The 24,043-nt window shown below is 40.4% G+C and overlaps 1 protein-coding gene across 48 annotated transcripts in view; it reads right to left on the bottom strand.

The window, feature by feature from the left end:
- The window catches only part of OSBPL6 (oxysterol binding protein like 6), a 217,547-nt gene that overhangs the window by 65,430 nt on the left and 128,074 nt on the right, over positions 1–24,043 (bottom strand). For 47 of the 48 annotated variants that reach the window (XR_015148130.1, XR_015148150.1, XR_015148141.1 and 44 more), the window contains one exon: positions 5,147–5,239. Coding sequence is in view for 43 of the 48 variants with exons in the window: in XM_086359564.1 (XP_086215690.1) it covers positions 5,147–5,239 (93 nt within the window). In the remaining 5 variants the exon portion in view is untranslated. Of the gene's footprint in view, positions 1–5,146; positions 5,240–9,731; positions 9,847–24,043 lie in introns of those variants that run through there. The other variant, XM_086359607.1, reaches the window with a different exon arrangement.

The following is a 24,043-nucleotide window of genomic DNA, read 5'->3' as shown; positions in this document are numbered from 1 at the left end:
GCCTGGCTTTCTGTAGAAATGAAAAGGCTGCAGCAGCCTAAGTGGCCCACAACCTGTTAGGCTGAAGAGCAGCGCTGTGGGCATCTGTTTCCTCTTGGTGAGGCTGCTGACATTTCCGAGTGAGCATAAAATGCTCCGCTTGCCAAATACCCACCCAGAAGTAAGTGCTTTTGAAGACACACGTTGTGAGAAACACACACCTTTGGGAGCCCGTGGAAAGAACGCCCGACTGCACGGCCAAAAATCTGAGCTTCTAGAGTCCACATTATCACCCTCCTCTGTTAAAAACAGACTCAATCATGGTTTCCTCTTCCATAAGATATGTTCTGTTCATCTATGTTGTTTTTTAAAAAAGCTTTTAAAATGAGTTGTCAGTATTTAAAAATCAGAGGATTTCAGACTTTAAAAATCCAGATTTCTAGTGTTTGTGGAAGCCTAAGATCTGGCAACACTGGTCATGCCCTGGGGGATGGCAGCCTGCCTTCAGTCTGCCACAGTTCCCCTGGGTCTGCTTGCATGTTGGACAGCTGCTCTGTAGCAACATCCTGGGCTTTAAAATCCCCAGACCAGGTAATTTCCAAGGACCCAGGCAGCTCTATAGTAATTGCTGACCTGGCAAACACTCGTGTTCTAGATCTCAGACTTGGGGCTCACTCAAGCAGAAGTAGAGGCAGGAACAATGAGGTCACATCGCATGCATGACTGTTGCAATCCTGCCCATGGAGCAGGGAAGCAAAATCTCTCAGCACAACCTGCTTGGCCACCTCAGCTCTGGAAACCTGGATGCAGCTTCATGGATCAGGGCAGGCCTCTTTGCAGAACGAACTAACCAAAACTGACTCAGGAAGCTGCCTTCTGAGGGGTGTCCTATCAGCAATCTTCTTTAGACTACAGCACAGAGGCTTCAGCAGGAATGGCAAGGGGTTCTATCTTGGGGCAGATGGACTTGCCAGCCCAGGGTCTGGGTGGTGGCTGTCCAGAGTCTGCTGCAGGACTGTGAGGCTCTGACAGGACCCAGGGGCCAAGGGCCATAGTCAGTTCCTGACATCAGCCACGGAGATGGGAGGGGAGAGGGCTGCCTATTTACCATCCATGCCTCTTTCTTCTGTCTTCTCCTTTCATCTCAGAAGCTGCTTGCCCTCTGCTGTGTGCTTAGTAGCTCAGTTGTGTCCGACTCTTTGAGACCCTGTGGACTGTAGCCTGCCAGGCTCCTCTGTCTATGCGGATTCTCCAGGCAAGAAAACTGGAGTGGGTTGCCATGCTCTCCTCCAGGGGATCTTTCCACCCCAGGCATCAAATCTAGGTCTCTCATATTGCAGGCAGATTCTGTACCATCTGAGCCACCAGGGAAGCCCACTTGCTCTATGGCTGAGTCAAATCTATGTTTAAGTCCAAATACGTGTAAATGGAGTGGGATTTTCACAGAAAATTGTTTCCAGGAGATGTGGCTGAACATTGCTTCATGCTAACATCATTAAGCCTAGGAGATACTCCTGGCTTCTGAAGCCAGCACCATGCTTCAGCATCTGACTGAAGCCCAAGCCCACAACCACCACCACCCCTGAGAACTAATCCAAGATCACTGCCATTTCTCCATCTTCTTGGTCATCTCTGAGGGCGCCTAGTGGATGAACTATTAATACATCCCTCACAGAAATGCAGCTACCGGTCTTTATCTGGTGACATTAAGAACCTTTTAAAGGAGCTGTAAACTTCCCTGTACACAAGAAAACAACCTACAAAGTGATTCTCTACTTAAGTACTGTCAGAAACTGCGATTGATCTGGTCAGAACCGTTAATTAGATATGGTAATTAAAAAAATATTTCTTTCTAAATAAATCCATTGCCTACCTAAAAAAAAAAAAAAAAAACTTCTGATGAGACAATTTGGCTCTGTATCCTATTTTTAGGACAATAAAAGGCACTGTCATCAGGAGTGCAAAGCAGAGTGCTTTGGTATATTCATTTTTAAATACTGAACTGCAATTCAATCCAGGTGAGCATTGCTTATAAATAATGAGAGAATAATAGAAGAAAATAGCAGGTTCTTGTACAAAGTCCAGTTATCTTTGGCTTTTCACTCCCATCAGCGAAGCAGATAAAAATGATTGCTTTTTATTCCATAAAATTAATAGATTTCTATAGATTTCTTTTAGAAAGCCTTAATGTAATCAAGAAATTAAAAGAATAACTCTCTACATATGTGTACCTATATTCATGAACACTATCTCTGGTCTTAGAGAGATATCAGCTGTATTTAATGATATTTCTATTTTTAGTAGCCCCATCCATGGATAGCATCTCCAGAAGAAGAGCATTTTCATTTTTGGCTAGATTTTATCTTATTTGAAGGCTAGTGTTCATCTTTGTTTATTCTCTCTCCATTTGTGACAAATACTCTGCATTACTTATGAAAATGGAAATCTTTAATAATAAGTACAAATGCTATTTGAATTTTTTCCTAATTAAATTCAGAATGTAGTAATAGCTTATCCCTATGGCACTATGAATACTGATCTCTATCACAGCAGTTTTTTTCTTCTTTGGGAATTTAACTACAGAGGGAAAAAAGGGGTGGGCCTATGTGGATAAGATAGAAAAAGCAAAAAGTTGAAAATGTATTTTGTAAACATACATGCAGCAGTTCTGAGCAGGTAACTGCACTCACTCTGATTCAGCATTACTAAACCCAGCAAAAGAAATTAGGAAGAATCCTAATATAGTTCTTATAGTTAATAAATAAACTGTCAAACAGACAAAAAAGCAAGGAATAATGCCACAGCAAACAACTCTATTTCAATTATAAATACTGATGATAATGTTACAAATAAGGTGTGTAAGAAATGAAAATCCTCTCAGGACTTAGTACAATTCATCTCTATACTCAGTAGACCAGGTCTGTTTTGAGAAAGCTAAAATTGCTTTCTGAAAATTGAATAACTATTCCTAATTTCAATTAGTATCAATTTTCTTCTTAAAGTCACCAACTTTCATAGGTTTATGTATATTAGAAACAGAGTCAAAAACCCTAACATAATCAGTACTTGAAACAGATATACAAACACTTTTGCTATTACAGAAGTTTTAAACATCTTTGATCTAGTAACAATACCCCAAAACAGAAAGTAACCTGATAACAGGTTTCCTAGGCTGTTCATTTGGGAAAAAAAAAAAAGACATTTCCTTTCTCAAGAGTCTATTCTATAGGCGCACATGTGTAGGTGGCGGATACGTGAAATGCTTTAGGAGGTGAAAGTATCAAACAAAGCATTTGAACAAATCCTGAGACAAGACTATGTGTACTTAAACAGTGTTCTTCCACCACCAAGCAGTACCCAGAGAGCCCATCTTCTCTCAAAGGGGCTGAGGGACAGTGAGATGCTATGGTGTCTGGATTGAACAGGACTCTCTGATTTCATGGGGTCCCAAGAGAGCTGTTACGTATTTGTACAAAAACACAAGAATATGAGTCACACAGCAAGATCTAAGCAGGCAGATGCATGGAGAAGGAATGAGAAGTGGATGTTGCCAGGGTCCTACCCAGATCCCAAAGTGGGTGCTCAATCAGGGTGGGCCACCTTCTCCATCTCCCTACACGGAGTTATTCTCTCTGTCCTTTAGCTGTCTTAAGAGAGAACTGAGGTTTCAAAGAGATTTCTGGTCATATTGACCAAGTAGACACCCTCTGTTTGCCATTCAAATAGAAATAAGATTGTTTTCATTTCTAAGTTGTTTTTTTTTTTAAACAATTTAATAACTCCCTTATTTTAGTTTGGCAACCTGCTCTTATCTGACAGAATAAAGTCTATGGCTTGTAACACCTTCAAAGTATAAAGAGGTACTATATTCTATAATTCAATAGCATAATAGAGCATTCTTTTCACAAAGGATTGTATTTAATGTAGGAAAAGCAACATGGATGAATCAGTTATACATACTTAGTTAACCTTTTGGGAAAATAAAGTGCTATTTTTGTATTTGGATTCAAAATCCCCATGCATTCTATTTTCTGAGTTTCTCAATAGGGGGGTCTGAAGATCTCAGGGAATTGAGCAGGGGATGAGAATAAGTAGGATGGTGTCTCCTCGACTTTTCTTTGTGATTTTTGCATTTTAGGCATAAATTAATTGAGATGTTCCCATAGTCTGAGGAGAAGGAAGCCCAAGGAGAGGGAACACCGGCTTCCACGATTCAGAAAAGGTCTGCATCAGTAGTCTGTGTGTTGTCCTCTGAGCTCACTGCTAGGAAGACCAGCTGTAAGAAGGGTGCTGAACTCTGAACATACAGCAGCCCCTCTGGGTGGGGACTCTTTTACCCTGCAGGTGGGGCAGAGTTTAAACGAGTCTAACTTTGAGTCCCTGCCCTGCTACTCAGCAGCTTTTTTGACTCTGGGCAAGTTACTAACTCTTGGTTCCTGTATTTGTAAAATGTTATAAATATCCACACTACATGGAACTGCTCATAAGGATTATAGTAAATGGAATCAAGTCTTAGTATAATACCTCGTACCCAGTGCATGGTACCTGCGGTTGCTGTTGTTGTTACATCTGGGCCCAGTGACTTTTTAAAATTACCTTGATATAGAAATATTAGTTCATCTCTCCAACAGAGAAGGACAATAATTTCTCTTGCCTTTCCCTTAGAACAAAGAGAAAGTGAAAAGAAATGAAAGTGTTAGTCACTCAGTTGTGTCCAACGCTTTGCAACCCCGTGGACTGTAGACCACCAGGCTCCTCTGCCTGTGGAATTCTCCAGGCAAGAATACTGGATTGGAGTATTTCAATTTCAATAGTGGACTGGCGTATTTCAATTTATTTCCTCCTCCAGGGGATCTTCCGCACCCAGCAATCCAACCCGAGTCTCCTGCATTGCAGGCAGATTCTTTACTTTCTCAGCCACCGGGGAAGCCCCAAACAAAGAGAATTCTGGCCATCTGTATGTAACCCTGCAAATCTCAGCAAATACACTTTCATCTCTTCCCTTCTCAGGGCAAGATACCCTACATACTGGGGGTGGAAAGAAGAGATAGAGCAGTTCTACAATGGGCATCATAACTAGTTTAGGGAAGTCAGGCGAAAGAGTTGTCGTTCCACTGGCCCCAGGCCAGGCATCCTGCCACCTGGAGAGCAGCACACTGTCACTGACCTTGGAGAGGGGCACTGGCTCTGGTTCCAGCAGTTGCCGACTTATAGAGGGTTCGGTGCTCGTGGAAGAAGTCCTCTCCAGTATGTGGATGCTCTGAAAATACACGGAAATACAGCTGAGGGTTAGAGAATCCATTCCTCATGTGGATGGACAGGAGGGTGAGATCACACACATCACAGGAGGAGCAGTGGGCTAGGTTAAAGACGACAAGTTCCAGAGGGGAGACCAACAGCAGCAACAACGCTAAGAAAAGTGTCAGGACAGTGTCTCCTTCTCTTATGGATTTGATGGTGAATTTCTGCTACAATACTGATTTTAGTCTTAGAGAAAGAGTCAGGGAGCACACAAATTAAAAACAAACAAACAAACATGGAATAAGTCCCAACATTTTAATAACTTTATAAGAACGGTGGTACACCTACTACTTAGATTTGCTCATCTTTCAAATGGCAGGAAACAGAGAAAGATCTACATCAAAAATCCCAGAGCCATAATACTGTTTAGTCTCTAGAGTTTCTTATAATCCTTATAATTAGATATTATAATAGTATAATTATTATATAGTTACAATACTATAATTCTTAAATGCAGAGAAGAAAACAATTCAACAAGCAGTAGATATCTTTTACAAAGATTATAAAGAGCATTCACAGGTCAGTAAGATGACATTCCAACAGGAAAATAGGCAAAGTTATATGGGCAGGCAACTTGTGCAGAATATTGGAAAAGATGTTCAACTTCAACCACAGAGGTATTTAAAGAAATGAAAACCAAAATAATAATGATTTTTTAAAACCCATTACATTCAAGAATAGATCATGGTTGGGGGAAAAGGAGTATACAATCGGTATACTTTTTAAAGAGGAATTTTGCAATTTTATTAAAAAGCCTTTGGAGAAAAAAGTACTGCCTCATCGGCCCAGCAATCTTATAGCTAAGTCTTTAAGGAAGTAATCAGACTAGTATGGAAAGATATAGGAACAGATACACTTACTAAAGCATTATCTTATTAGAGTAAAAAAATCTAATATATATGAGAATGATACAGATTATTAAGGAAGTATTAATAGCATGCAATGATTAAAAATGATAACATGAACTTTGGTCTACTGATATGGAAAAGATTGTCATGGTGTTTGGTTAACTAAATAATCAGGCTATAAAGAATATGTAGAATATGATGCTGCTAAGCTTATAACCAAAATATATTCCAGAATGTTACAGTAGCTGTACAGAGGTGGTAGAATTACAGATGATTTTTAATTTTTTTCTTAACTTTTTTTAGTGCAAAAATATACATTACTTTATATTTGGAAGAAATTAAGCACTTTATACAAAGGGATAAATCTGAAAGACATTAAAGAAATAATCCAACGGAATTAATATTTAAATACAGGCTGAAAATGTAACATTTTTACTCTAGTTCTAACATTTCACTGTTTCAATACATAAAGTTGGATTTTATTTACCTATTAAGGTCTCTATTTTTCCTATCTCATTGGAAAACTGTCAGATTAATGCTTGCTTCTTCATAAAGCAAGTTACACTTTGACCTGAGCCAAATTATTCTAACTTCTATTCAGACTTTTGATTATTTCTGTTATCTTGAAAATTAGAAGCCTGACTGTAAATTTTTAAAATCGTATCTGATTGCTTTTTTAAGTCACTTATTAGAAAGAGAATAACTGAGGTGGAAGATTTATTTTTCCAATTTGTGAGGAAGTAGAAGAAATCAGAACAGATATTTGGTGACCAAACACCTTTGTGGGCAGTGGGCAGCAAGAACTTCTAATCTGGCAGCCAGTGTGCCCACAAGCAATTGAAGCAGTAAATGGGACTCTGCTCTTTCCATTCCTAGGTTCACTGCAATTAGCGGCGAAAAATGATAAACGGGACTGGTATCCACATCTGTGCCTGCGCCTTTTGTGGGCGTCAGAAGCAAAGGCGGACCATGAAGAGAAAACAGGCGGTGTGTGTTCAGATCTTTATCAACAATGGGAATAAATGACCTGGGACGTGTATTACTGTCCATGTTAGTACTCTGGATGGGATCCTACTTAAAACATATCAGCTAAATATGAAATTGAAATTTATTCTGAGATCATGCATGTCACAGGAACTAAAATGAGAATTATTGCTGTGGTTGAAGCAAAAATCATATTACCTTCTAGGACGCCCTCACAGCCTTTCATTTTTTGCGTGTGTGTTTAAAAATAATAAAACTAATATGTGCTCATTATAAAAAATTCAAATACAGAATAGAAATATATAAAAGAAGTCAAAGTTCCCACCCCACTGTTACTCACCCTCCTCATCCCTTTAGCTTATGCAGCAGTGGTTCTCAAAAAGTTGTCCATGAACCTTAGAGGTTCCCATGGCCCTTTCAGGGCATATGCAAATTGAAAACTTCTTATAACCATACCAAAATGTTATTTATCTTTTTTACTCTCATTCTCTCTCTAATGTATAGGGAAGTTTGTCAGAGGTTATATAACATAAGGACGCCTCTCTATTTTCATACATGCAGGTGTCTGGGCAATAAAACACACATACATTGCCTTCGGGTCCCCGTTCCCTACCCCGCGTAACAAATACACACAGTGAGAAATGCAAAACTTGGAAAGGAACTTGACCTTAACAGCGACGTAGGCAAGAAATAAAGGACTAACTCAGGGACTTAGCCAGGTGAAAGAAACTAAATCACCTAATATTCAATTCAAGCTACAGACACGGAAATCAATTTAGGATATTCAAAGTGTGAAAAAAAATGAATTTTGTCTCTATAGAGACCTGGGGATACTTAAAGGGCAGCTGGGATTCTGTGGGTCAGAAAAGTTAGTGACAAAACAAACCAGAACGGAATCTGTAAAATACCTACCACAGTACCTGTCACAGAGAACACATTAGTTGTTTTCTCCACTCAATTTTACAAAAGTTTGCATTAGGGAAGAAAAGTAAGAGGTTCATTCATTTCAAACTTGTTATAACAAAGAGTCGGACACGACTTAGCGGCTGAACAACACATGCCAACTTAGTGGATAATCCAAACCCAAATTTTGTTGATTTTCCAAGGTACAGAAAATCATAAAAATGTTTACTAAGATAACTCTATCTTAGTAATAAGTGGATATTTTTATTACCACTGTGAGGAAATTGAGGCTTTAAGAGATTAAATTGTGCTATACTGCTGCTAAGTCACTTCAGTCGTGTCCGACTCTGTGTGACCCCATAGACGGCAGCCCACCAGGCTCCCCCGTCCCTGGGATTCTCCAGGCAAGAACACTGGAGTGGGTTGCCATTTCCTCCTCCAATGCATGAAAGTGAAAAGTGAAAGTGAAGATGCTCAGTTGTATCCGACTCAGCGACCCCATGGACTGCAGCCTTCCAGGCTCCTCCATCCATGGGATTTTCCAGGCAAGAGTACTGGAGTGGGGTGCCACTGCCTTCTCCGAGTATACTGTATACTTGTATATTATTCAAACCTATCATCTATCTGATAATAAAAAATTAATCAACTACCTTAAGAATTGGCTTCAAACTCGTGGTTTTTAAATAAAAGTGAAAAATATATCCCTGAAGTTACGTAAGGACACACAATCACTCATTATTTTAATGAGATACCTAAGGAGGTGAATGCTATGTTCTTAATATGGGCAGATATGAAGAAGACAGTTTTCAAATCTGTCATACTCAGTCTTGGGCTCGAGTTCAACTGTGTGCTCCATGAAAGTAGGAACAAACTTATCTTCATCTTGGTTTCCCACTTCCTTGACCTCTAGCACAAGGCCCTGCATACTGTAGGCAGGTAATCTCTAGAATTTTTTAGATCTCTTTTATTAAGTTGTAGAGAATGGTCTCTCAGCAATCATTAACACAAGATCAGGTATAAAACTCCCTTCTAGTTTCATCTTGGAATTATAAAAATCACAGCTCCAATAAGACAGAACTTTTGAAAACATTTTAAAATAAGGACTTAACTTTTAAAACGAAAACATCTGGTGAGTTAACATCTGGTGAATTAAGCTCTTGTTTATTAGATTTAAAGCTGTGACTGGTCAATGGAGAACACAAAAAAATGTATTAATAATGTGGCAACATCTTCAGTAACAAAAATTAAATCTTCACGTTTCCTTTAAGATCATAACTTGTGCTATACTTGGTTTTCTTCACAAGCTGCCTATTTTCATATTCTTTCACAGTGACTTGGAAATACATGCCACCTACCCTCAAGGTGTTATACATATTATATAAGAAGGTTAAATAAAGGATTACATATATTTGTTCATTGTTCTTTTAAAATCAAGTTTCCTTTCAAATACTAAAATTACAACTTAATTTCCAGGTCACTGTATTTTTTTAAAGACTTTTTTTTTTTTTTCCCTAGAACAGTTTTAGCTGCACAACAAAACTGAGAGGAAGGTACAGAGATTTCCATGTGCCCTTGCCCCCACACATGCATTGCTCTCCCCCATTATCAATCCCTCTGAACGGTGTGGGGACATTTGTGACAAAGGATGAACTTAGGTTCTTTCCAGGTCAGCATTTTAAGGAACTTGGAACACACAGAGAAGGTGAAAGTACTCACCCATCCTTTGTTCGCCCAGCTCAGAGAAAACCGATGCACACTTAGCTTAAAACCTGGAGTTGAGTGCATATTTCACTGCCGCTCTTTCAATTGGTAAAACTTAGTCCCCTGGGTAATACCCACTAACCTTAATACCTCCTAGGCAGCAAGCAGAAATCTGTTGACGTGACTACAGTCTGGTTTATGTGGTATCAAAGATGTGGGTAAACAGACATACAAAGAGACATTCAATAACGGCCGAATGGTTTAGTCGCAACTTCTGCAGAGAGAAACACAACTCTCAAAATGAAAGTCCACAGAACTGCTGAATGGGTCTCTTGGCTTGTCTGGCCTGTTGTGTAATTTCATTTTAGAGATGTAAAAGAGCTGCTGGAAAAATGGTAGGTTGTGGCTACCAATTTCTGAATAGACTCACTTTCCATGCAAATTTAAAACAGTATTAAAGAGACCATTGCTCTCTGAATGTTAACTCCACTGAAATTGCTCATCCGATGAGTTTATCTAAGCTATAATATTTTTCTGTTCATGAACTGTATAAACTATTTTCAAAGAAAGATATCCAAAATGATTCATAAACTTCAAAAGTATTTTCTTGTTCAAGCTTCTGATGATTAGGCTTGTCTCTCTTCTAGTTTTTCTAATTTTGACAGAGCAACACTATTCCAGTGACACCAGTAGCCTTTACAGTGCTGATGATGAGGGCAATCGTGATAGTTCACATTCAGTGCTTTCTCTATCCCTGTCTCTTACACGGATTATTTCATTCCATCTTCATCAAAAGCCTTTAAATAATGGCTATTCAATTTATTTTATGGCTGATTGAGCAGACAGAGCCTCAGTGAGGTTAATGACACACAGAAAGTATTAGAGTTGGAATGGAAATCAAGATTCTCCTCTGGACTCCAAGCTTTTAAATAGTGACCTCTACTAAAATCAAAGCTAGTATTAGATGTCAAGAGTGCTGGGAGAAAGTGGAAGCAATGACAGATTTTATTTTCTTGGGCTCCAAAATCACTGTGGATGGTGGCTGTAGCCATGAAATCAAGACACTTATTCCTTAGAAGGGAAGCTATGACAAACCTAGACAACATATTAAAAAGCTGAGACAACAGGGCTTCCCTGGTGGTCCAGGGGTTGAGTCCACCGTGCAATGCAGGGGACACCAGTTCAATCCATGGTCCCGGAAGATCCCATATGCCGTGGGGCAGCTAAGCCCATGTGCCACAACTACTGAGCCTGAGCTCCGGAAGCCGTGAGCCCCAACTACTGAGCCCGCATGCCATAACAACCACAGCCTGCGCACCCTGGAGCTTGTACTGCTCAACAAGAGAAGCCATGACAGTGAGACGTCCTTGCACCTCAACTACAGGGTGGCCCCCACTCACAAGCAGAGAAGGCCAGCATGCAGCAACGAAGATCCAGCACAGCCAAAAATTTAAACAAACAAACATACAAAAATAGATAATTAAAAAGCAAAACAAAACAGAGACATCACTTGGCAGACAAAGGTTCTACAGTCAAAGCTATGGTTTTTACAGTAGTCAGGTATGGATATGAGAGTTGGATCATAAAGAAGGCTCAGCACCGAATACTTGATGCCTTCGAACTGTGGTGCTGGAGAAGACTCTTGAGAGTCCCTTGAACTGCAAGGAGATCAAACCAGTCAGTCCTAAAGGAAATTAACCTTGCCTATTCATTGGAAGAACTGAATGTGAAGCTGAAGCTCCAATACTTAGGCCACCTGATGTAAAGAACTGACTCATTGGAAAAGACCCCAATGCTGGGAAAGATGGAAGGCAAAAGGAGAAGCGGGTGATAGAGAATGACATGATTAGATAGCATCACCGACTCAATGGACATGAATTTGAGCAAACTCAGGGAGATGGTGGAGGACAGAGGAGTCTGGCATGCTGCAGTCCATGAGGTCGCAAAGAATCGGACATGACTTAGCAACTTAACAACAGCAACAATACAATATTAGCAACAGTACAATGACAAAAAACTACAGCAATTTCAAGTAGTCTTTAACCTTAAGACTAACTGAACACATCTACCACAACCTTCCATGGAAACAGAGGGGCAGAAATGAATAAAACAAAAATAAGTTTACAGCATTCTTAAATAGGGTGCAACCATGAGGTTTGCTTCCAAGTTTCCAGAACTAAGCGCAAGTCAGCTAGCTCTACTTCAGGAATGCAGTGTCTGATGAAGAGAAAAGAATGTAGTTTTGCAGTCACATAGACAAGCATACAAACCCCCATGCTGCTATTTATTATGTAAATAAAGAGGGCAAGTCATGAACCTCTCTCAGCCTCAGTGTTTTCTATCTCCAAAATGGAGATGTTAAAGTCTACCTTAGAAGACACTGCAAGTCACTGACTTGGCACCCAGTGTATGGACAGTCCTACCATACACTGGCACACAGCAGGCACTCCATAAATGGTGGCTAACAGCTCGGTTACAAACGATGTACGAAAAAATGTTTAGGAATCTTGCGCATTCTTATTTCCACAGAAAGATGTGTCCAAATACTCTACAGGTGTACGACACCTGGGTGCCCGTTGGAAGCTGAGAGGCCATATCTGACAAGGCCATTATGTTACCTGGTCAATCTAGCAACTGTAGTCAGCACCATCTCATGACCGGAGCACCGGAGCTTACTGAGAAAGCTGACAGAGTGAGTGGAGACAGGTGCCCTTGGATACTTGCCAGTGGGAAAGCAACAGCAGTGGACAGCGATGCACACTGCACATCTTGTGAATGCCTACAGCAAAAGAGGCTCGCAGTCTTGCCTGCTGTCTTCTTAATCATGTTCTTAAAGGGACTATTTTTATTACTTTGGGAATAGCATAAAGTACCAAAATCACCAAAGCCAGAAGGCCATGACTGAAGAAGCAGTTAATTCTACTACTTTCTCTATAGTAATGATTATCTTGCTCTCACTGAAAGATGGCAGAATTACATTAATAATAAATCTCCATATAAGCACCACTAAGATGAATGAAAGTAGAAAACTTTAGGCACAGTGGCTGGGAAAATTCCACACAGCACACCTGGGAAACCCTGAGGGAAGAACCAACAGTCATCACATTCTTGACTCTTGCTGCATAGAAACACAAGCTTGTTAAGAGCCAACAGCTATGGCCCCACAATGAAGTCGTCTGTTGTTGGAAACCCTGCATTGTAAGAAATACAATCAGGGCCCATGGAGTGGTCCATTTATAGCCAAGAGGAGTTCAGCAATCTTGACTATGAAGTGGTAAAAGGCAAATGAATAAACAATTCTTTCATTCCCATGGTTGCCTTTCAGTAACACTAGAACCAGAACTTACCTGTGGGCTTGCTCCCTACCTGTACTCACAAACATGCAGCAAAACTACTGAAAACCCAGCAACTACGATCATACCTCATTACAGCACTTACAACCGAATGGCAAATAAAAGGACAAATACGAAGCCCATTTCAAGAGCAAAGGCTCTGGAATGTACAGAGTTAATAAGAGGCAGGAGAACAGTTCTGGATGACTAGAAAAGGACACTGAGGTCAAGCTAATTTGTACTTTTCTATAAGGCTATTAAAATGACCCAGAACAGACAAAGGTTTTCCGTATGATCATCACTCAAGATTTTGCTAACAAGCAAAAAAAATCGTATAAACATTTTTATATGTATATTTAAGGCAGAGTTGGTTTGTTTTGATTACCCTTGTAAACTCAGAGCAGATATATCTATGCTTTGCCTATATGTACTCATAAATATTTGCTGAAAGAATGAACAAATATTTGCTGTAATAATATACAGTGTCCAAGTTCCCACTTTCTGGAAAACATGCTTGAATTTCTATGAGATAAATATAGATAGTTAGAGGGCAAAGAGGGGCACAGGTTTTGCTCATAGCATCTCAAAAATGGTTTTAAAAACTTGCTTTAAGTGTCCCATCTGGTATATACTTCATATTCATTTAATTTTAAATCTTATGGAGTTAAGGCTTACAATTTGATAATTAAAATAGATGACATTTATATTGTATTTACTATATTCCATATACTGTTTTAAACATATATATGTTTTACATACATATGCACATTAACCCACAAAATATAACCTTTAAAAATAAACGTTTTTGACGATAGAAGCTATACACGTCCACTGCAGAAATTTGAGGGGAGGAGAAAAAAAGAAACCACCCACAACCAGCAATAAACTCTTCCAATATCCTGGTATATTTGCTTTCAGCTTTTTAAATGAACATATACTCCTGATTCTTAAAAAAAAATTGGAAATACACTATATTTTCAATGTAATACCTGGGTCTTTTTCATTTAACAATATATAATTTTCTCAGAGCTTTAAACATTTTAAAAACATTTTTAACAGCTGTGCAATATTCCACTGTATGGCTATGAGTCAGGTTATTAAATGAATTCCTTGTTGAATATTAGATTACTTCTAATTTTTTAATACCATAAACATACTTTGAGAAACATCTCTGCACAGAAATCTTTACATGTATCTTTGGTTGTTTCCCTAGAATGCATTTCTTAGAAGCTGAGCTACCAGGTCCTATGGTTTGATTTTTTAAAAGACTTTAGATACATACTGCAAAATTTCCCTCCAGAAAAGCAGAATTAATTAACATGCCCAGCAGTAGTACATGACAGCATCCATTTCCCTGAAACCTCATCAACCTGGCTATTCCCATTACTACAAAATCTGCTCTTTAACTAGGATTTGAGGTCAAGAGGCCTGACACAACATGCATGGGGCTTTCCTTTACTTTTGTGAAGGTATTTTAATTATAAGTGTTAGGTAGGTAGAATAGAAAAATGGAGTCCAGAATGGCAGTGGCTAAAAGACAAGGAAGGGAAAAGCCCACGAAAATAGAACAGAGGAAAGCCCAAGGACTGGAGTGAGGACCTCAGGTAGAACAAACAGCTCTCCTGGCTAGCCCAATTTACATACGGCAGGCCCAGGGGGGAGGAGAAAAAACATATAAAAAGAGGAGCCAAAGGGCCGGGGGGTCTCTCTCTCTCTCAGGCGCATGCTCTCTCTCTCTTCTCCCTCTCTCTCTCTCTCTTCTCTTCATGTCTTTTGGGACGGCATGCCCTCACACCTCGAGGATGTATTTTCCTTTATTTTCTAAATAAAACTGAGCTGTAACACAGAGCTGTAACACTGATCTGTCCGAGAGCTGTGTGACACACCGAGAGCTTTAACGTCCGTCACTTCAAATTTTTGTTGTGACGAGACAGAACCGAGGAAATTACACACTCCCCTGACACAACCTAGGAGAATTACTAAGACAGAAGGATGGTAATTTTTTCTATGTGTCCAAGTTGAAAGTCAAATAGAGCAGTTTTGTTGATGCTTTGGGATGATGTTTTTATAGTCCTAGTGAAATACCTGAAATGTGTTGTATAGAAGTGATTGTGTCCAGCCTCGGTGAACAACAACCTCCCGAGGAAGCTTCTGCAAACAAAAGATTCCCAGACCTCATCAATGACCTACGAATGAGACTCTCCGGGGTTCGTAACTGATTATACTGTGCTTCTCTCCATTTAGTGTTATGCCTAAGAACCCAGCAGGCAGTATTCATCTTGGCTCTGAAGGATGGACAGACTTGCTTCTATAAACAGGCTACCCCAAACCAGACAGAAGGTAATAAAATAATTCCTTAAGTGAGAAACCAAGGCAGGCGGAGAGAACCAAAGTGCTTTGGCAAACACACCAGGGCAAGCAGCAAACAGATTCTTTCTGAGATAACATTGAGTTCTCAATCACTTGTGGGTAATAAGTATCTACGTGCCAGGTGGCAAATTTCCTTCCAGTGGTCTCAGTTTCAGCACATTTGACACGGACTGAACACACGCCATAAACATCAAGCAGCACTGACAGCAATCTCCAAATGGTGGGGACAGCAAGAAATTTGTGGGGCTGCTCATTTTGTTTCATAGAAAAGGCTAACTGTAGTTTTCAGCAAACAAATAAATGATCGGAACTTCTCACTCCAAAAGCAATACATGTAGTGTAAGTTCAGAAAATTTAACATTCAGGAAAGCACAAACTACAAAAATTCACCTTTAATACCAGGACTTCACAATCATTATTAATATTTTCATCTGTGTACTTTCTGGTCTACTGTTTCCCAGGCCAACGAGGACGTGAAAAATTACTGCTATTGTTGAGGGAAAAAATGAGGAGGTGATATATAACTCAAGGGTAACTGACAAATGCCGTGTTACAAAGTTCACTTAGACAAGTACAGAAGGCCCTTTCCCCAGACATTCCTGCTCATCCAGCCCTACTACGGAGCATACAAGTGGAGTGGTCAAGAACAGGAACTCCAGAATCAGGCTTCCAGGGAGCAAATCCTGACTTAGCTGCTCATTAGTGTGGCCAGAATATTTCACCACTTTATACCAAAGTTTAGTTCTCTGAAATAGTGATATTTCAGCCTTCCATAGTGAGAACTCATGAGAAAGCAGCTGTTGCTGGTATTGTTCTATTATTCATGAACTGTGCCTAATATTTAGACTTCTCAAAATACCCGATTTTAAAAATGCACCTAAATCACAAAAGTTGGTCATAACATGACTTTCTGCAAGCAGATACTATTTTTCCCATCAACATTGGTCCTAAGTCTTAAAAGCTAGGTTCCTTGGGATGACTGGAATCACCAAAAGGCTAACTTGGAAGCAAGTCAGGAATTTAAACTAACCTGGCACCCAGGACTTTATATATCAGTCTCGCTATGGTTAAGACACTGCTTCCCTGATAGCTCAGTTGGTAAAGAATCTGCCTGCAATGCAGGAGACCCAGGTTTGATCCCTGGGTCAGGAAGATCCTCCGAAGAAGGGAAAGGCTATCCACTCCAGCATTCTAGCCTGGAGAATTCCATGGACCATACAGTCCATGGGGTCACAGAGCCAGACACGACTGAGCGACTTTCACTTATCACTTTAGTATTTCTCTCTCAACTGAGAGCTGGGTTCCAGGGTTATCTGGCAAATCCCTGGATCCACTGAATTCTAAAATTTTTCTATTTAGATACTGGCAGATTTCAAAGTATTCTCCTCCTCACTGATAAGACTGAAGACAATTTAAACTGGAAGTTAGATATAAATCAAGAATGCTTGAATTTTTCTCTCCAGAACTGAGAATATTTTTGTTTGGGGAACATTATATTTTTCACAATCCAAAGATGGAAATAGGTTTCATATTCAGAAAATAAAGATGCTATATTTCAAAGCAGTAACTTGGTTTAGCAAAGCTATTTGAAAAAGATACTTCAGAGATTCAACTGGAAGAAAAATATTCCACGTCAGTTTGTGTATATGCTGGGGGATATTTTTATCAATCTGTTTGTCCAAGAATAAAACTTGCTATGAAAACCCTGTACACAAAGTATAGTTGTTAATGAAGAACATTTTTACTTTCTGGTTTTCTAGACATCTTCTTCACTAGTAATGAAAGTTGCAAATAGAGCAGACGCTGCTGATATCTGAACTGGGTGGTTATGTGGTGGTAAACCAGACCATGGTTACCTGAGTCCCACTGAATCACTGTTGGGGCAGCCTCCCATGCTACAAGAGGACATTAACTGCATGGGTCATGGTTTGTTAACTGTTATAAATAATGTATAGGAAACTTTTTTTTCTTAGTATTAATACTTTATTCTTTTCTTTTCTGGCTGTGCCGCATGGCATGTGGGATCTTAGTTCCCCAACCAGGGATTGAACCCGTGCTCCTGCAATGGAAATGCAGCGTCTTTACCAATGGATCACCAGGGAAGTCCCAGGAAACATTTTTAGATATCCATGTAATTGAAATCTTCTATTAGTTGTAATCACTGACCATAATATTGAATATATATTTTATTAAACACTGGCAAGAAGATTAACTATCAGCCTCTTATGACTTATTAGGAATATCATTTTTTTTCCTTAAAAAGTTCTTTATTTTATGATCTCTAAGCTTCTGTAAACTTTAAATCATTATAAGGATAGCTGTTTGTTTTTCTTTGATTTTTCATTAAACAAACAGATTGACTCATATGTGCCTTTCACATCTAACTTGGTAGAGCTATAACAATTCACTCTAGTAATAGACACTGTCACCTGGTAATTGGGCTTTCTTGGTGGCTCAGATGGCAAAGAATCTGCCTGCGATGTGGGATACCCGGGTTCTGTCCTTAGGTTGGGAAGATCCCCTAGAGAAGGGAATGGCTACCCACTCCAGCATTCTTGCCTGGAAAATCCCATGGAGAGAGGAGCCTGACAGACTACAGTCCATGGGATCGCAAAGATTTGGACACGACTAAGCAACTAACACTATCTGATAATTATTCATTCCAAATTCCAAGTTCCTGGAGCAACAGTATCTGATCTTCTGAAATGGTTTGATAACAACACAAGTAAAAATAAGCATTGGCTCCAGAGGCTTCACTTTAAAAAATGTAGATGAGGGTTTCCCTGGTTGGCTCAGTGGTAAAGAATCTGCTTGCCAATGCAGGGGACATTCGGTCCCTGATCCGGGAGGATCCCACATGCCTCAGAGCAACCAAGCCCATGTGCCACGACTACTGAGCCTTGCTCTAGAGCCTGGGAGCCATAAGTACTGAGCCCATGCGCCACAACTACTGAAGTTCGTGGCCTTTAGTGCCTGTGCTCCATAACAAGAGAAGCCATGGCAATCAGAAGCCTGCACACCGCAACTAGAGAGCAGCCTCCGCTCACCCCAACTAGAGAAAAGCCTCCACAGTAATGAAGACCCAGAACATCCAAAAATAAATACATAAAATTATTTTTTAAAATAGTCCACATTAAAAAAAAAAACTTTTTTAAAATGTAGATCCTTGGCCTGATCCCAAACTACTGAAACTGTCTCAACAGGGTGGTCTCAGTTTTGTATACTGCAAAAAATTCTCTAAAAAATGTAATCATAAGGGTAATTATCAAAACAAACAAACAGAACCCAATTGGCTTGCTATAAGCCAATTACATAGTATTACTGAAAAATAAGTACGATGAGAGACTGGGAAACAACAACTCTTATTTTAGAGTTATCTCCCACCCCACCAATAGTTTTAACATCTGTGCAGAATGCTCCCATTGCTTTGCTTTTGTTTGATATCTCTGCCTACATAAGCCCCAAGTCATTCATTCTACTGTACAGTTGCCATGAGCAGCAAGCAGGAGGCTCTGTGCTCTCCTGGTATCTTCTGCCACTTCTGGACCATCCCTCCTCTACTTTCAAAGCCCACTGTTTTTGAGAGACTCAACTCCTGACTGTACTACTTTCTCTCCTTGGTGTCATCTCCTAATTGCATGATCATTCCCTCACAGCTACCAAGGCCTCTGGAGCCTGGTTCACAATCTTCCTATCCATGCCAATATCTCATTCACTTGCTTATTCAAATATATTCTGAGCCAAATTATATGCCAGGACTGTAGAAGGTGCTGCTGCTGCTAAGTCGCTTCAGTTGTGTCCGACTCTGTGCGACCCCAGAGACGGCAGCCCACCAGGCTCCCCCATCCCTGGGATTCTCCAGGCAAGAATACTGGAATGGGTTGCCACTTCCTTCTCCAATGCATGAAAGTGAAAAGTGAAAGAGAAGTCGCTCAGTCGAGTCCGACTCTTAGCGACCTCGTGGACTGCAGCCTACCAGGCTCCTCCATCCATGGGATTTTCCAGGCAAGAGTACTGGAGTGGGGTGCTAATGGTACTAGGGAGACATTATTAGACAAAATAAAACTTCTGTTTCCAGGGTGTCTGCACTGCAGTGGTAAGGAGCAGAGGAAGGAATACAAATGTAAACAGGTGAATATGTAACATGTCAGATAGTGGTTAATGCTCTGAAGACAAAAGCAGGTAAGTGGACAGTGAGTGATGAGGATACACAGGGGAGGGTGGGGGAAGGCTGCCCAAAGAGGGTACGTTTAGAGAATGAGTCAAGAGTGTGAGCATATCTGGGCATACTCGGAGGAAAAGCAAGCTGGTCAGAGGGGGCCCAGAATGCAAAGTCCCTGAGGTTGGGAGCATGCTTGGCACATCTAAGGAAGATGCTGGGGAGCACTATGTGGAATGTGGTAGGAGATGAGACCAGAAAGGTATATGCAGATCCAGGTTATGAATGACCTTGTAGACAGTGGTCAGCAGCTCAAATATTTGGAGAGCGATGGGAAACCATTGGAGGCCTGGGCACAGGTGAGAGGCTTGATCTGACTTAGCTTTAAAGGGACCACTTTGACTACTTTGTGAAAAATGACCTGAAGGTTAGTCAAAGGTAGAAGTAGGGAGACCAGTTAGAAGGATATGGCCATAGTCTGGGTGAGGAATGATGGTGGCTCAGACCAGGGCAGAGGGGGAGGAGGAGGGAAGTAGTGGTCAGATTCAGGACATCCTGAAGGCAAAACCAATGGGATTCACTGAGGGTCTGGACGCGTGGTGTGAAGAAAAGAGAGGAGTCGAGGATGGCTCCTGCAAGATTTTTGGCCTTACCAGTGGAAGGACAGAGTTGCTGTTTACTGAGATAAGGGGGACTGGAAAGGAGTAGATTTGAGAGAGAAATTAAGAGTTCAGTTTTGGATATGTTAAGTTTGAGATGCCTTCTTAGTATCCAAGTGGAGCTCTTCCTTGGTCACTTAAATATTACTGTTGTCAACTAATTAACATCCCGAATCAGGGTTCGCGAATTCAAATGCTTTCAGGGGCCAGGCAGGAAACACAAAATATTGCAATACAATAAGGAGAGGAAGAGACTGTGGCTGATGAGAGAGCAAATGCCTCATCTAAAGGGGAAGCCAACCCTGAGCCCAGTCTAGTGCTGCCATTTGGGATCCGGGCCCAGTGTTCCTTTACCTTCCCATTTCAAAATAGAAAGAAGAATCTGGACTTTCAACAACCAAACATTAGGGAAATAAAAAAGCTCCACAATCTATCACATTCGAGAAGTGCTCAGTTAAATCAAGTTCTGGCTGCAGGATTTATTGATGTCTTTATTAATTGCAAAAAATGACTGGGTTTAGCATTTCTCTAATCTTCCTGACAGCAGAACCCTCTTTTCATTCAACATTTCAAGGGATAAGCATTCCTTGGACCATACTTTGGGAAATGCTGGTTATGCAAAAGTCCTAGACATCTAATCAACCTATTTCCTCTCCTAAAAATTTAGGGAGTGTATTTCTTGCATTTTCAGAATCATAGTTGGACACACATACACACATATACACAGATACAGCCAATTCTGTTAGCTGTTCTAACATCTGATATCACTCTTGAACAAAGTGTAAATGGAGCAGTTACTAAAGTCTTCCAAATTGTTAAATACTAAGTGGGACCCTGACCTTTTCATTGGTGAAGAAACATTAGTGAAACCACAGGGGCACCAAATCACTTCATTTCCCATCTCCTCTCCCTCCTTCACTGGTTGGGCTACATAATTCAGTGGCAGGAAGGGCAGCCAATTACTACTATGCAGTTGACAGATGTTCTTTGTTTATACTCATCTATGAGGATAGATAAATCTGGATTGGAAAATCTGTAATAAAAAGACAAGACTAATATTGTTGCAGATCTTTAAAAATATCCTCTAGGATACATTAAAATACTTGAGGTGCAAGGCTTGTCTCTGAAGAATCAGACTGTGAAGTCTGCTTAAAAGAGCTTGCAATATAGTTGAGGAGATCAGTACATAAAAAGATAACAAGGAAGTGTCAAATGTTGTCAAAAAGTTCTATAAAGCTCAGAGAAAGGAAAGGTCAGCATGGGTTAGTGGCCAGTGAGAGTGTCACTTAACTAGTCCTTGAAGCACAGGAGGTATTGAGTTGAGAGGAGGGTGGTGGGAATCCATGCACAAAGTCAGGAGCAGGGATGGAGATAAGGAAGTTTTGGGAGCCATGAGCAGACAAGACTGTACAGGTTGGGAGGAAAATAAGAGACTGCGGCTGGATCCAATCATGGTGGTCTCTTGATATAAAGTAATCATATATCATGCAGGGAACTGAAAGTCTTTGAAATAATTTGAGCATGAATCTTCCAGATTCAGGAAATTTGAGCTCAGGAGGCCACAAGGAATCAGTGAAGCATGAGTACTCTGCAGGACCCTAGGGTGAGGTGATGAGAATCTAGGCTAGGAAATGAGCAGTGAGACTAGAAAGAAAGAATGATATTATGAAGGAGGAAATAATCAGTGGGACTTGTTAACCTACTGAATGTGGGAGAAACAAAGAAGAAAGAAATGACTTTGGCCTTGAGTCTACACGAGAATGATTATCCTGATAGTAAACTGGTTTATACACACTGATTTAGGGTGATAATGACACAATTAAGTAGAAATGCCCAATCAAGTAATTCACGACCTGGAACTAGAAGTTGGGAAGGGCAGGCAAATAATGTGCAGAAAGTCACCACTGTATGGCATGTACTATGTGCTAGAGCCTTTGTGTGTATGATCAGTTTAGGAGAGAAACAGGGACGGACTTTGCAATTTGACACCATCTACATAGATGTCGAAGAATTGATGCTTTTGAACTGTGGTGTTGGACAAGACTCTTGAGAGTCCCTTGGACTGCAAGGAGACCCAACCAGTCCATCCTAAAGGAGACCAGTCCTGGGTGTTCATTGGAAGGACTGATGCTGAAGCTGAAACTCCAATACTTTGGCCACCTCATGAGAAGAGTTGACTCATTGGAAAAGACCCTGATGCTGGGAGGGATTGGGGGCAGGAGGAGAAGGGGACGACAGAGGATAAGATGGCTGGATGGCATCACTGACTTGATGCATATGAGTTTGGTAAACTCCGGGAGTTGGTGATGGACAGGGAGGCCTGGCGTGCTGCGATACATGGGGTTGCAAAGAGTCGGACACGACTGAGCGACTGAACTGAACTGAACATAGATGTCAGTCAAATCAGGAGAATGGTAACATTCAATGAAGACCAATTCATCATTTTCTCTACGTCCTTCACCATGAAAACAGCCATCACAAAAAAAAATAGATGCATTAAAAACTACTACATCATAGTCTGTCACAAGATCACTCACATTTTCTGATTTCCCTAAGCTAATACAAGATTTTAACAGGTGATGAGACATGGAGGGAAAAGAACTGGAATGGTTCTTTACTCCCCTCTCCCTTGAGGCAGATAAACAGATACAAAACAGGAGGCAGGAAGGAACCAGGGGAGAAAGTACTTGGGAGAGTTTCCCCTGCTGAGATAAACAGGAATGAAAGTAAACTCTTTCCTTGAAGAAGAATAACCATTTGAATGTTTCTTATTTTTCTAGAATGCATTATCAGGCATGCTATTTTATTCCCATCATAAAACCTTCTATCCACAAGCCAGCCAGGAGTCACACATTCCACCTCCAAACCTCCTCTGGTGGATCAGAGTCTCAGTTCCGCCCTGTTTTTTTTGCATGCTCACCCCAGAGCTCAGGTAAAACAGGCAGTTCAACTAAGCCTGACAGATGTTTCTGCAACAGTCAGCAATCTCTTCCATTTGCTATAGTTCTCCAGGGTGAGCAGGGTTGATCCCTTCCTTCCCTCAGCAGCCGGGAGGCCACACTGCTTAAAATTCCTCTCAATTTAAATGCTCAGGGCAAGGGGAAAATAGAGAAGCCATGACAAGAGAGGCCAGAGGCAGGTGAAGGGTAGCATGAAATTGCAAACTTAGAAAGCATCTCCGTGTGCAGTAGTAATTTAATTTAAATGTGTTTTCATTCATAGTACTCTTACTTTTTTTAAACTCTAAAGATGTAATGAACATTATAACTTTGTGTAATCACAGATTCAGCTAATGACATAACTGCTTCTAATGAACAGAACATAGATGTCCTCTTTGAATTCCCCTGCAATTTCTTGCTAGAAATAGGAAAGGGAGTTCGGAGTGGGAATCTGTAGACTGAGGGCTCTCTAAGGAACATCTCCAGAAGCGCATTCCTACCATCTAGAAGAAGGAATTCTCATGTGGAACTGGCATCTCAAGGCCCAAGTCTGTATTACAGAATATCAGATAACTGAGGTGTGCACTTCTAGCAAACTAGAAAAATAGCAAACTAAGCAAAATACTCTGAACATATAAAATAGGAGATAAAAAACTGCACAATAATGTTCGCTAACTGGATGTCCCCCAAAAGGAAAGCTTTTAGAAAAAGTTAACATCTGCTTATTGTGAAAGTCTATCACAAGATAACATTATAATGGCAAATAATATTCAGTTAAGTGCTGGGCAAAAAAATTCACCTGTCTTGACAAAGAAGCGTATTCATATGACTAACCTCCATACAACCTTGTCTGTATAATAGCCACTAA

Source organism: Bos grunniens, chromosome 2 (assembly GCF_055505025.1).
Source record: "Bos grunniens cultivar Pamir isolate PY7600 chromosome 2, Bosgru_T2T1.0, whole genome shotgun sequence".
Lineage (NCBI taxonomy): Eukaryota > Metazoa > Chordata > Mammalia > Artiodactyla > Bovidae > Bos > Bos grunniens.
This window is presented reverse-complemented; position numbering and strand designations above follow the sequence as displayed.